This window comes from Pipra filicauda, unplaced genomic scaffold, assembly GCF_003945595.2.
Source record: "Pipra filicauda isolate LSUMZ 115617 unplaced genomic scaffold, ASM394559v2 scaffold314_size1190085_pilon, whole genome shotgun sequence".
NCBI lineage: Eukaryota > Metazoa > Chordata > Aves > Passeriformes > Pipridae > Pipra > Pipra filicauda.
The window spans coordinates 967,390-982,238 of record NW_024104437.1 but is presented as its reverse complement, the minus strand read 5'-3'; the positions used below and the strand labels follow the sequence as shown (position 1 = coordinate 982,238).

The window sequence follows — 14,849 nt, the reverse complement described above, 5'->3', positions numbered from 1 at the left end:
GCCGCTGTTCTTCCCACCGCAACGAGGAGCCCCTCAGGAGTGACTGACCAGAGCAGGAGCCCGGCAACGCCAGCGCTCCAGGAACCTTCTGTTTATTTCCGTGGCGCTTCCTACTGACACGAGGACTCGGGGGCATTTCGGTCCGCACCCGAACCGCGGCTGTGGCAGCTGTGGGTGCCAAAGGCACGGCTCGGGGGCTCCTGTTTGGGACAATAAGCTCCATCCCTTTCCCGAGGCCCTGCGGCCGGTGACCCCGCCGGTGATACATCCCGCCTATCCCGGCGGGATGGCCACGGCATCCCGCACAGCCGCTGACCTCGGCAGCAACTGCCTTCCTCCCATCGGGCCCTCGAGGGCTTCCAGGCTTTATTTGCCTCCTCCGAGGATGCAGGAGAGCGCGGACAGCTCGGGCTCAGCCAGGAACGCCGCTGGGACTCAGCGCTGGATGGAACAACCCTCCCGGCTCCGGGACATCCCGGGGGACCAGCTGCACCGCCTCCCGGGACGCTACCATGCATCCGCCGGGAACGCCACTAGTCCAAACCTTCCTTACATCCCAAACAAGTGCCTTTCTCAGGAGCAACCCGGGGGGCTGCCGGCATCCCAGTCAGCGGTCCCCACAGCAGGGGAAGCCCAAAACCTGAGGTATTAACGAAACGCCCGGGGTGGGCATTAATTCAAACCTTCCTTATTCACAAACAAACGGCTTTCTCGGGAGCGCCTCCCCCCCGCCCTGCCGTCCCCTCCGCGTCCCCGTCCCCTCACCCCTCCCGCCCCGTCAGCGCCCCTCGCGCTCCCTGCGCACTCAGCCGAGCCCGCCGCCCCCAATCCCCTCAGGACCCGCCCCCCTCTCCGCCCTGCGATTGGTCATTCCCACTGTCACTCCGGCGCCTCCCCTGCCCATTGGCCGAGACTGGGCAGCCGCCCCGCCCCCCCCGGCGCTGTCGGTTGGGGCGAGCCGAGAGTAAATAGACGCCGGAGCCCAAGATGGCGGAGCCGCCTAGTCCCGGTCGTGGCGCGGCGCCCCCCGAGCAGGAGCCGCTCGGCGCCAGGGCGGCCCCGGACGCGAAGGGTTCCCGCGGATCCCAGCCGGCCGCCAAGAAGGTGAAGGGAGCCGAGGAGCGGAGCCTGAAGGGCGCGAAGCGCGTCAACGGCGAAGGGGGCGGCAGTGGCGGCGGGAGCGCCAAGCAGCCGCTGCCCGCGGTCGTGCCGAGCTACGGCGGCCCCGCGCCCTGGGGCTTCGCCGCGCTGCCCTCGGGCCCCTCGGCGGGCGCGGGGGGCTTCGCCTTCCCTGCCCCGCTGCCCCGGAAGCTGCTGCCGCCCGCGGTGCTGCTGCCGCCGTCCGCCTCCCCCTCCTCGTCCCACCCGCAGCACCAGCACCGCCACCACCGGCACCGCCTGGCGCTGGCGGCAGAGCCGGGGGGCGGCGGGAGCGGCGGGAGCGCCAAGCCCAAGAGGCCCAAGGAAAAGCGGGACAAGGAGAGGAGGAAGCACGGGGCGCTGCCCGTGGTGGCGGCAGCGGCGGGAGATGGCGGCGGGGGCCTGAGCCGGGAGGAGAACGGGGAGGTGAAGCTGCTGTTCCCGAAAGGTGAGCGCGGGGCAGCGCGGGCGGCCCGGGGCGGGGAGGCGGCGCTGGAAGGGGCAGGAAGAGCGGGGGGGGCTCGGCGGAGGTGCTCGGCGGGAGCAGGAGGGGGCTGTGGTGTCGGGTTGGGGGCTGCGGGCAGTGCAGGACCCGGTCACACACCGCCGGCGTTGTGTAAGTTCGTGGGAAGGCAGCGGCGGCTCATAGTGCCGTCAATCCTGTCAAAAAAAGGGGGTGTGGAATTAGCGATGGCGTCAGCCAGAGGCTGCCAGAGGCCTTAGGTTTTCTTACCTATTAGGGAAATAAGGGTGCCGAGTAATTTATTAGAGATCTGCGAACAAAACTGAATTGAGGGAAAAACGGAGAAAACGTTTCAAAAAAACCTCCCCCCAATTTAAAATTAAACCCTGAATGATCTCGTTTATTAGTCTGTTGATTTTTACAGGGTAAGTCGTTGAGTACTAGAGAACATGCTCTTAAAATTCAGATACTTGGACTTTTGAATTCTCATTTAGTTGCTGTTTCGGGTTTACTTTATGTCCTGAAGATCACATCTTCCAAGAAATGCTCGAGGCCTTCAGGAGAAGGGGAGGAGTGTTGGGTTAGTTCATTAGTAGTGCTGGACAAAAATGGCCATATGAGGTAGGACAAGATGTTGGGCCAGATTCTTGCTTGGATTCCTGCTGACTGTGATCAACTATAAATCTTGGGAAGTAAAAGACAATGCATGAATATATGAAGACAGTGCAAGAATGCATGCTTTTATTTCCAGTGTGTCCTTTCCCAGTCTCCAGTGACCTTAAACCAGATGTTGATGCTTTTGCATTTACATTGAAATATGAAGAATTTGAAACGTGTGCTCCATTACCTAGTTTAAGCAAGTTTCCGTTCTTTCAAAGGAAAGATAAATTGTAGCTGTTGTGTAGACTTAGGTTATTTTGATTGTGGCCTGTGTTTGTAGGATCAGACAAGCATGTAGAGAAATCTTATTAATAGCAAATATGCCTTTTTGTCTATTGATTATGTTGTCTGGGTGCCTTACTGCATTTTCCACTAATTTCCATGAGCATCTTGGTGTATGATTTACTTACCTTTTAGTTTTTGGGTTTTTTTAGAGTATTTGGATTGGTGGTGTACAAGTGGTTTTTAAGTATCTCATTTCAGTGCTTTCAAGTATTCCATTTTAGTGCATTTTTCCTTGTTCCTGTTAAAAGGTGACTTGGAAAAAGTCTTAAGAAATGATGCTCAGAAATTATGTTGGTGAAGCCTTCTTGTCTTCAAGGATAGCTGCTAAGAAGCTGACCCAATATCCTTCTAGTAAAGCTGTGTAATTAATAACCATATTCAATAAGATTGCCACAGTGTCCTACCAGTGTTACACAGTCATGTTAATAAGTCTCTGGGAACCATATTACAAAAACAATATGTAACAATGTATAATAATGAAGTGTTTTTTCACATGGGTAAAAGAAATTGACGCTGATGGTGTCAACTGAATAATTGTTGTGATTTTTCTTTAAAGAGGAGATTCTGCACCTTGTATCTGGAAAGGATATTTTCTTCGAACTTAAATGCTGACAGACACAGGTTCTTGACTTTTTACTTGCTGATTGCTCAGAGCAGATCTTTTTACCTCTCGTTTATTTTGTGAAAACCTACCTAATGCAACACATAAATTTTCCACAGCAAGTGTTTGGCATCTGACTCTCCAGATTTCTGCTTAAAGGAAGTAGTTTCTATACCTAAAATTTTGTGGCATAATTTCTCATATAAATTCAGAACTTTATGTTCATTAGACTATATTTTTGCAGAGAAGGCTTTAAGGAAGTGAAGAATGCACTGTGTCTTCTGCTGAGAGCAGCCAGCCTTTTAAAAGTGGTTCAGTATTTGACTGTAGATTAAAGAACAGGTTTGTGCTGTTAATCCTGTGAATAATTTACTTTCCGGAGAGGAAGGGAGAAATGCGGTTGTGATGCAGGGAGAAAAGAATGGCTGGGGGGCAGGCATGTAGAATCCTAAGCACAGAGGAAAACTAGGAATGACATATTACGGTGGGAGGGTAGAATATGCAGGGCTTGTGCTTAGGAGTACTGAAACTGTGGCATAGACTGGAAGGAGATACCATAGGGACTGTGGTTGCAGCATATAATGAGTGAATTTGAGAAACTGATATGAAAGAGGGAGGAAAAGCAAAAGCTGTGTAAGAGAAAGGTGATTCTGATCTTGTTTTGGGGCAAAAAATATTATACTTTGGTGCTGTAGGAAAGGCAAGGAGGGTTAGCAAAGGGTAGGATGGAAGAAGAAGGAAAATTTTAGTCAGCCTACAGTTACAACTTCAGGATGAGTTTAGAGGATTTTGTGTAATTAAAGTAACTGAGAGGTTTGCACACACAGAAAATGTGGGGGGTGGGGGAGTAGGAAAAATATGCCCCTTAAGATGTACTGAGATGAATTCATAGAAGCTGTCACCCTGCAGCTTGAAATGCACTCTAAAAATTGACCTAATGCAGGCAAGTGCAGTCTGTTCTTCCTGGAGTCTGCAGTTGAATAACCTTTTTTGTCTTGGTGCAGTGGAAAATGAGCAGCAACATGGAATTAAGAGTATTGATTGTTTTTCTCTCATAGCTTTCAGAACTGATACAAGTATCAGTGTTGCACCTGTCAGAAAGGAGATAGTACCAGCGCAGACACTAGAGGTGTAGAGGCAGAAATACCAAGAGATAAGCAGGTGGAATGAGTAGGAGTTCCGTGGTTGTTTTGAGAATTTGAAGGTGGAAAAAATCCATCCTCCTCTTTGCAGCCAAAGGGGAGGTGCCTTGCAGGTGGGTACACGGGATGGAGTGGAATTCACAATTGGCTTTGCTCCGATAAGAGTGTCGGTGCCTGTGACTGGGGAGGAGGGTGCTGTGTGCCTGCTCTGCTCCATAGGGCAGTTGAGATGCCAGGAGGAAAAGCTTTACCTCGGTGAAGGCCTGCACAGATCTCAGTATTAGAGAAAATGAGGAGCAGAGCTAGGGGGATCAGGGGAAGAATGGCAACATTTGTCTCATGAGGTTACTGGGTCTGTAGTGTAGACAAGGTAATACAGGGAATCAGGGTGTGCAGTGCTGTGGAGTGAGAGATCTGGCCTTGCAAAATCATCATCCTAAGACTTGGAGTAGTGACAATTGCATTTTCCTAATTCTAGTTTATCTACTGTGATGATGATAAGGGATATTGAGGAGGACATTGTGAGAAGATTTTTCACCTAGCATTCAAAAGTGCTGCTGAGAGGAGCTGATGTTTGTCCTTTGCTTGCAACAATGATTGCTAGATAAGAGAGCCTAGTTTTGAGGCACCTTTCTTTCCTAAGTGATAGGAAGATGTTAAACCTGCTAATAGCCAAGATGGATGATGTGTTTAAAGCTCTTCAAAATGGTTATATTTTTTTCCTTGAACAAGTCTTCATTTAAAGACTTCTGTGGTCTTTTAATTTATTGCAAAGACCTTCGAGTTGCAGAGTCATAACCAAGCCTTACAACTTGTGATTCCATCAAATGAATGGAGTTCAGTGAACCCTTCTGAGATGATGATCTAGCATGCACAGAACCTGAAAGAACCTTTTGCAAGATGTATGATTTATCCTCTGTATACAAGGCTTAGGCCGTTTAAAATAAGCTTAAATTTCACTTGTCAAGTACATTCTGATAGTGGAACTAGAAGTTGTGCAATATTTTTGTTTTAAAACATGGTGTGAATCTGACAAAAGTGATTGCTGTTTCAGGTTATGACTATGCTGATTCAGTTAGTCATTTAACTGATAGTCTGCTCTAGCAGTTCATAGTTGAAATTGTTTTCATAACAGTGCAAAGCTCAGCTCAGCCGCTCCCCACTTCATCAGAGGACACCTGCCCAGAGTTTTTGTTTTGGTCTGCAGGCTTGCTGTAAGATGTAGTAATCCAGTTGCATGACCCATCAGTTCTGCTTTTCTTGCCCTTTCTGTGTACAGAATTCCTTTTTTTCTTCAGTGATCCATTTGCTGATTACCTCAGTGTACAAGCAGTTGCAAAACGAGGCTGGTATCTTTAAGGTGTGGTTGGGGATTCCCCCATGAGCAGGAAAGCTGAATATGGTGCTGTAACTCTTGTTTTTCCTATTAGTTTGTTTCTCCCTTTGCCCCCCTCCCCCAGTTCTTTCTCCTGCTGTCTTTGAAGGATAAATTAGATTACATTTCAGGTGAGCATTTCCCACTGATTCTTCTAATAACTCTTGCATTATGTTGCATGACACTTCCGGGTTTTTGGCTTTTAAGAAGTTGCACTTTTCGATCTTGTTAAATTTGGTTTGCATCCAGTGGAATGCTCATTTCATAGTCTGTGTTACTAAAGTAGGCTGGAGAAAGCTTTGGATCTTCTTCTTTTTCCCTTCTTTAGAACTGGGGCCATGAATCTTGCTGCTTTTGTTGTCTTTTTTTCTTGTGCTAAATGTTTCCTCCTTCTGTTAGCTTCCATTTCCTTTGCTTTTTTTTTTTTTTGGTACTATGTGGCTTAATTCGCTTCCCTCTTCCCTCTGCTGAACTCCTTAAATTCACCAGTTGTTTTCATGCTTGTGAGGCCTCTTGATCACTCTCTTATGAATTCTTTGATATATTTCTATTTAGATACCGCACTGTAAGCAGCAATATCTAGCAAGTGTTTAGGGTTTTAAGTGTGGTATTCAACAGGAAGAGGGACTTCTCAGATTTCTTTACATGTTTGAGATGTATATGCAGTTTAGTTTTCAGAGCTGGTAGTGACATTAACTGTAAGTGTCCGCTGTTGAGATAAATTTGGAGCAGTGTATCTTTCTCCTGAGGGACCCTGACCCTTTTTCAGTGAGATAACTGGAAGCTTTGCTAGGCAGAACAAAATCTTTACCTTCTAAGCTGGAGAACAAAGTCCCTCCTCTACCCCAGAATCCAGCTTTATGTGTAATTTACACAGCAGAAGCTTGCTCTGATTTTAGAATATGAAATAATTTTTCTTAGTTGACACAGGATCAGGAGGCTGAACCATCTGATCTAAAACCTCTTGTGAAGGCCTTGTTTGCAGCTGTCACGTTCTCTGTTACTGATTTCTGATGCAACTCCCCAGTGCCGGAGCTTAAACTTGGCTCGTTCAGTTCCACATGTCGAAAGTCTCCTTAGAAGTGTGAAGCTTGGAGGAATTGGGAACTGTAAAGATTGGAATTCAGTTTCTTGGAAGTATTTTCACTCTGAAAGGGGTCTGACTTCCTTTCCGTGCACTGAAGAGCTTGGGGAAATGTTCTCGCCTGATAAGAATATTTCTTTAGTCTTATCTTGGATTTTTAAACCTAAATTACTGTAAGGGGTGTCAGCCAGATATTCCTGGTTATTGGAACATGAAAGTTATCATTTTTGGGGGTGGGGGGTTTTTTTTGGTCTTGGAAATACGGGTTTTTTCGTGTTCATTAAGTCAGGAAACCTGCTCTGCAGTGTACCTTGTAGGACCTAATAAAAGTGCAGGTGTCAAAGCTGTTAACATAGTGGTGTTAAATGTGCTTCATGTATCTGCATAACCAGTTAAGCATGGCTTCTTGAGGTTTTATTTCTATGGGTGTTTGTTTAAAGTGAGGAGAGAGTGCTGATGGAAGGAATGGTGACTGATGTTCTTGTACTCCCTTTCTTATCCCCCTTTCCTTTCAGTTACACTGCTGTTGGTGTTATCCATATTGATGATGTCCCTTAGCAGTAGTCTGTAAATATTTTGCCTCGTATGCAGTGACAGCCCTTAAATCAAACAGAGGAGAGAGGCAGAATACTTTGAACATAATCTATGACTGACTACTAATGTGGATTACCATCTGGAAAACTGATGCAAAGCAGCTGCAGCTTTTGGCATCTGACAGGGTTGAACATCTCGCCTCTTTCAGGGCTGAAATGGACTTGCTTGAGCTCTTGCATCGGCTTCAAGGTGTGAATTTTCCAATCTGACAGTGACCACGTTGCACGTAATCCATCCACTACACAGCATGTACTGGATTTGCCTTTTTGTCTGTAGAAAGCTTGCCATAGAGGCAAAGATCTAATTAAATATCTGAAGTCAGATTGGTCTGTTCTGTGAATTTGGATTCCTTTATTTACTACTGCAGGAAATCACTGCAGTCATTACGAAAAGGCATCTCTGGAGTTAGGAAACAGAGGACTTTGACTATAGCCTTTAGCTGTAAATGGCTGTTTAACGTATAAATACAGCATATATCAATTTCTTTTACTTAGCCCAACATCCAGAAAAAATAAAAGCTTTTGGATTTGAGAAGGAAGTATGTATATAATTCTTAATTAATTCAGTTAATTGTGTGGAGTCATTGCAAAGTGAAAGCATTCTTCAGATGCCATTTTAGGAGATGAGGCAGAACACTTCTTTATAATAGAACTCTTCCTATCTGTATGTAGCACTCTTTTTATTTTAATATACTACTGTTGCTGCATTTCTTTCATGGGTGGGTGTACTGTTTCTGTGACATCAAAAACAAAGAACATGGACTTTGTGGTGACACTCATATTGTGAACTTGAATGAGACATCTGGAAATCTCTTAATCACTGAGGCAGTTTGTGAAGAACTGTAGCCCTTGGGAAGGACTCACATTGGAGAAGTTTGTGTAGTACTGTCTCTCATGGGAGGGACCCCACAGTGGAGCAGAGGTAGAGTGAGAGGAGAAGAAAGGAGCAACAGAGGCAATGTGTGATGAACTGACCACAACCCCCATCCCCTGTCCCTTTGTGTCACTGAGGGAGAAGAATTAAAGAAAACTGGGAATGAAGTTAAGCCTGGAAAGAAGAGAGGGGTGGGGGGGAAGATGGTTTTTACATTTAATTTTTATTTCTCATTACCCCACTCTACTTTTGATTGCTAATAAATTAATTTTTTCCCCCAAGTTGAGTCTCTTTTGCCCATGATGGTAACTGGTATTATGTATGATCTCTCTGTCCTTAACTCTTCTATGTCCAGCTGAGGAGGGAGGTCATAGCGTGGCTTTGGTGGGCACCTGGTGTCCAGCCAGGGTCAATTTGCCAGAAGAATTATAAATACTTCCATAGTAATAAAGACTTCTCCCTCCCGCCAGGCAGTAGAGCTTGAAAACTAAGGATTGAGCCCAACTCTTACTGGACTTGCATAGCTGATTCCTACTGTACTTGGAATTTCTCTCTTTTTTTTTTTTTTTTTTTTTTTTTTTTTTTTAACCCTGGTAAGGGCTATTTACAAACTCTTTAGTTTAGTCTGTTACCAGTTATTTCCTGAGCAGTGTAACTCTCTGTCAAAATTATACAAAGTAAAAGTGTGTTTTGATAGGGGCAAAAATTCATGAAGATACAGATTTCTTTCCTTTTTTCCCTGGGGTACAGATTATTTCAAGGTGTTGGCTTTTAGTTTTAGTGTCTTTAGAGGTATGTAAAGGCATAGGAAGTCTGTGTATTTGGGATACATGATTTCCCTGAGGACTCATTTCATCCTGTTCCCTCACCAGCTCAAGAAGCTTTTTTTATTTTTCATTTGTTAGGAGTAGTATTGGTGAAGGCTAACTGCAGAATATTGTGTATACGTGGAAAGCTTAGCATAAACATCTCTCACTTTTTACTACTTTGTGATCCTGTTGCCCTGCGAATGAAATGGAGACCAGTTGTAGCTCCTACTGGTAAACATCAAAAAAGATGTACAAGAGCATTCCAGGTTTTCATAACTTCTTCAATGGAACAAGTTTTTCTTGTTTTCCCTTGCCAGCCTCACTTGTTGGTTGTTTATTCCCTGACATGTAGGTTGTACATTGCTTAATGTTGGAATACTCATTTTAAAGCAGGATTTTTGTGAAGAATTTTCATGTTTCTTGGTTGAAAAAGCGATATTTGGCCTGAAATTATGTGTGGCTGAAGGGAATTGTTACCTTGCCTTAGTGAAGATACTCAGTGAGATACTGGTCTGTGGCATTTTGGAAAGTCTCAGAGTTCTAGGCCTGTATTGAGCTGCATTGGCTTTATTGGGCAGCATTGTGTGATGGCTGCAGTTTTGGAGACTGTGCTTGGAGAATTGCACTTGCCCTTCCTTGTAAGGTGTGTGTTCTGTAGGCATGTTACCATCATGTTTATTGACTATAATGACTGTTGGATGATTCTAAATTTACTGACTTTGTAGAGCGGGCATAGAGAGCTTGTAGAGCTGCAGTAGATCTTGTGTTAATAATGAAATAATAAAATAATTTGGTTGATTTTTATCCCTGCATTCCAAGGATGCTGTGAAATGGAATATCTATCCCCGAGGAGAATAATCTGCAGAATTTTGAGTCATGTTTGAGTTCTGCAAGGCAGATTAGAAAATACATATTAATACTTGTAAACTGAAGACATTTGGCCTGAGAATGAAGCTCAAGTGTTAATCCATGGAATGACTGATTTTGACACAGATTTCTTTAGTGTATGAAATTTTTTCTTTATTTCAATATTTATGGGGTTTTTTTTAAGAACTACTATTGCTAATCTGTTCTGTGAGCTTTGAGAGAGGAAATCTGAAAATTTGTACATTTAAATTGGGATTCTCAACTGTTCTTTACTTGCCTCAGACTATTGACTGGTTTTGTTACAGTACTGTAATTTCTAGAAGGGAAACAGTTAAGTAAACTCTACTTCAGACCTTCCTCAGCTACGTTTACATTGCATTTGCAATGGCTTGAGGTGTGATATGATTGTGGCTGTTGCTGGAGGAGGTCACAGGATGCTTCCATTGTTTCTCTTGTCTGGAAGGTTTCGCCATTGACTCTGCTAATTGCTTTCTAGAAGTGAAAATAAACTAGAGGCTCTTGAAAAGGTTTTGGCTTGTTCTCAGTCCTTATGTTTTGCTTCTGACAAAGCTGGAAGATTCATTGGCCTGTGATGCTATTCATGAGCTGGCAGTAAAGGAGTCTTTCAGTCTTTTGTCCTCTCTCAGCAAGGCTCAGCATTTGTATATGCTCTTCAGTCTTTCTTTCGTTTGTAAATGATAGCAAAAGTCAAGTGTGCCTCTTAACCATACCAAAATGTGGAGATAAAATCTAGGTCTTCCCGTGATAATTGTAATCCTGGATGAGTCGAGCATTCAGCGCAGGTTATAAGTCAAGCCTGGTGTTACTGCTTACTTGCTGAGTGTCTGCTTTCAAGAGTGTTACTTAAACTCCTGTTGTACAATTTATCTCTGACTTCATTCTCTTGAGTTGCAGGGGATTTACAACTTAGGGATTCCTTTTTGGGTAGAGACAAGCTGGAGAGGAAGGTTTATGCCTGCTTAACTTATTCCTAGAAAGGTTTGTGTTGCTTAGGAAAACTTGTTTGGTTTCCATGGTCTGCTATACACAAATCTGCTTTGTCATCCATCCCTTCTCACTGAGCTGTTAGAAGGTTTTTCTTGGACTTGACTGTTTCAGTCACTTAGAACAAAGATATTCAGGCAGCTTTAAGCACAGCTACCTGATTCCTTATTTTTGTGCCAGCATAGTTTCTCTTCTCTTCACCATGCTTATCTTGATCTGTGGATAGACAACAGGCATGTCTCAACTGCCATCTCTTATGGGTTTTATTTACTTTCTTAGACTCTCCCTTAAATACATTCTTCCCTTCACCCTGACAACTGCGAGGGTTTGACTTCTGTATCCTTACTAGAAGACTCCTAAAAGGAAAGGTATGAATGCTGTGTAGTCGTTGTTAAAGCATTCATTTATGTGCATTACTGTCAACTCCTTGCACCTTTATTAACATGTTTCATGAGTAGTTTGGTTGGGGGCCACTCTATACAGCCTTCTGGAACTGAGGAATATTTCTGATATGTTAGTAGTGAAGATACCTGCTGCTTCTATTTTATATAGATGCTTAAGGAAGAGTAATTGGATTTCTCTTTGCTTCCACTTGGGGTTTATAATGCAAGTACCATGAATAAAACATCAGGATTGCCTCAGCTATATTACTGAGAAAGCGTTCTGAAGCATAACATTATGTAGAAGCTTGAAATCAGATTTCCTCTTTCCCTGCGGAGGTTAAAAAGCTCAGTATACTCTTGGAGCAGGTACTGGCTTCAGGCCAAGACAGGAGGCATGAAGTGCTGGCTGCAGTGCATATAAGCCTAGTAAAATCTGACTTCTCTAAATGCTCGGCCTCATAAGTGAATCTAAACTCGGCTTGAAAAGATGACTTTCGAAATGATGAATTCCTCTGGGTCTGGTATATTACATGCAGAGAGCATGCCTAAAGGCTCTGCTTTTCTGTGTCAGGGATTTAAAAACATGGAGTGACTTGACAAGAAAGTAAATGAATAATGAGACTACTCAGGTGAGCTGTTGCTGATTGTAGGCAAGCAGGGGAAGCACAAGAGAATAACACTGGCTGTGCAAATACAGCACATTTCATGTGTTTTTATTAATTGCATCTCACTGCATTAGTGTGGCCTGTGAACATAATGTAAAAGATTTTTAGCTGACAAATGAGGTCTCATTCCAAGATACTTGCAAAAGCCTTTAATTTCAGAGTATGTGTAGATAGTTACGAGGTTTCCAGTGTAGATGTGCACCCAGGAAAACGCAAATTATAGTCTTTTTTTCCCCTCAATTCTTATGAAATGCATGTAATTTGAATTTCAAGGAATGAGCTGACTTCAGATGCAAAATAAGAGCAGAAGGTATAGCAGTAAGCAAAAATTTTTAACTTGTTTACAGTTAGCTTGCTGGGTTGTTGTGTACAGTTCTAACATAACAGAAACAAAACTTGTCTGAGTTAAAGAAGCTTATGTTGGATTATACAACAGATAAATATTAGCTTTTCATATTATAAGTACTGGGATTTTCTTGTAACTCCTCCTTTTATCCTCTTAATAGAGCTTACATAAGAGTAATATGAAACATGTATGTGACAATTAATTTACTGTTCCTACTTAATTGTGAAATATTTGCATTTCAGCTCAAATCAAAGACAAAGTTAAAGAAAGGGAAAAGAAGCAAAAAGAGAAGAAGAAGCATAAAATAATGAATGAAATCAAGAAAGAAAACGGAGAGATCAAATTATTGCAGAAAGGTATGTTCAAACTGTGTAGTGTTTTTTCATTCTAAGTTCTTAAAATATTTGTGTTTAGATACTGGATTTCAATACTGTGTTTTTCATTTAGCTTATGCCATTTTCTCTAGTTAGTTGGTATGAGGGTTGCCAGTTAAAACCTAACTGTAGATGTTACTTTTTTTGTCAAATGTATTAGGTGCTGGAGATTAAAGATAAAACTGTCACCATGGTGTTGCATATACATTAGTAGTATTAGGAAAGTATTATTCAAGGAATAATATTGGTGATACCTTGTTCAATAACTGCAGAGAAGATGCAGGTTATCATTTTATTTATTGTGGAGAAGAAAAATGAATGTGTTACATTTTATGTCTACAAAACTGAGTAACTAAGGAGTTGTAATTCAGAAACTTTGTCAAATACTAAAATGTTACATGCCACATGCAGCCTTAATTTTGGCTAATTTCTTCAACTTTGTTTTCTGTAAAGGAATGTCGTTAAGAAAATGTTTTCACATGACTTGTGCATCCACTGATTGTTAGAATTGTACAGTAGTTGAGGTTGGAAGGGGCCTAGTCTGACACTGCTCCAAGTAGGGTCAATTAGAGCAGGTTGCCCAGGACTATCAGACTGTCTCCAAGGGTGGAGGCAACACAGTCTCTCTGGACAATTAGATTCAGTCTAGATATAAGGAAGATTTTTTTATGATGATGGTGGTGAGAGACTGGAACAGGTTGCCCAGAGGGGTGGTAGATGTCCCATCCTTAGAAATATTCAAGGTCAGGTTGGATGGGGCTTTGAATAACTGGATCTAATTGAAGATGTCCCTGCTCATTGCAGGGATGGCCTTCAATGGTCTATTCCTACAGAAACTATTCTATGAGTCTGTTGTATGATCTTTGCTATGAGGAGAGACAGCTGGGACTGAGAAGGCTGGAGAAGAGGCTCAAGGGGGATCTCCTCAGTGTGTATAAACACCTCATGAAGAAGGTTATCAGCCTATGCTGGTTCATGAGGTTATTCCTCTCAGGTGCAGGGCTTTGCCCATCCCTCTGTCGACTTCATGAGTCCCCCAGGTTGGCTCATTTCTACAGTGTCTCAAGGTCCCTCTCACAGGCAGCACAATCCTGTGGTGTGTCAAACCCTCCTTCCAGTTTTGTGTCACCTGCAACTTGCTGAGGGTGTGCTCTGTCCCATGACACAATTAATGAAGATGCTGAATAGTACTGGCCCAAGATATCAAGGTCTGGATTAATCCAGTAGGGACTGTTTTCCAGCTGGGCTTTGTAATGCTGCTCACAACCCTTTGAGCACAGCAGTTAAGCCAGTTCTTGAACTACCTTAGGTCATGCTACATTAGATTTTTTGTGAGGGTGTTGATTATTTGAGTAGACCAATTTTTTTTTTTTTTTTAATATGTTATTTTCAGATTCTGCTTTTGAAGTTAGGAACAAATTCCTGATATGTTTTTGTTACCTTGTGTGCTGTAGGATTTAATTTAGAAACCAGAAACTGAAACCCTCAAATCAAAACTTGATCTTCAAAGTGTTCCTATGATGTCAGAGGCACAGAACCTGGTAATTACTGCATCATATATGATACTCTGCACACAAGTTAACTGTATTAGCTATGACAGCTTCAAACCTGCTTTGATCAGATCTAAAGGTATTGCCTTGAACACAGGAGTGTAAGCTGATGACTTCCTGTGAGAGGGACAGGTGTGACTTGTCTTTGCTGAGCGTGGAAGGAAGTTGGTGGTTGAGATACTGGAGATACTGAGCAAAGCTTAACTGCTTAAAAGAGTGAGGTTCTTCAGGCTTTGTTTGAGTCACAGCCTTTTTTACACTGGGTCCTGTTTCTGTTGCCGTTCAGCAGATCAGGTGGAAGCTGCAAAGACAGGAAGTCTTCTTACACAGATCTAATAAATGATGCCTAGTGGGGCTGTTGAGCCAAAAATGGTGCTTTACTTTCAAAGTAATGTGAAAATTTATATGCCCAGGGACTGTGTTAGAACATCTCTGCCGAGTAGCAGGACGGGTTGTTCTCATGGAGAACGCTGCTACAAGTGCATTAGATGCCTTACTCTATTTCACTTGACTTGTTGCCAGTCAAGTGTGTTTTAGGTTTTCTTTAAAGTGTTGGAAGGAAGTGTTTTTAGAGGCTATGTTTGGTTTTTCAGTATCCTGCAAAATTGACTCCTGTTTCAGGAAAAGAAGGGG

General features: G+C 43.3%; 1 protein-coding gene across 2 annotated transcripts in view; it reads left to right on the top strand.

The window, feature by feature from the left end:
* The first annotated feature begins 964 nt into the window (after window positions 1-964).
* PHTF2 (putative homeodomain transcription factor 2) overlaps window positions 965-14,849 on the top strand; it is a 122,110-nt gene continuing 108,225 nt past the window's right edge. For both annotated transcript variants that reach the window (XM_027730026.2, XM_027730020.2), the window contains exons 1-2: window positions 965-1,588; window positions 12,535-12,648. In XM_027730026.2, coding sequence (XP_027585827.1) covers window positions 988-1,588; window positions 12,535-12,648 — 715 coding nt within the window. In that variant the 5' untranslated portion in view covers window positions 965-987. The remainder of the gene's footprint in view (window positions 1,589-12,534; window positions 12,649-14,849) is intronic.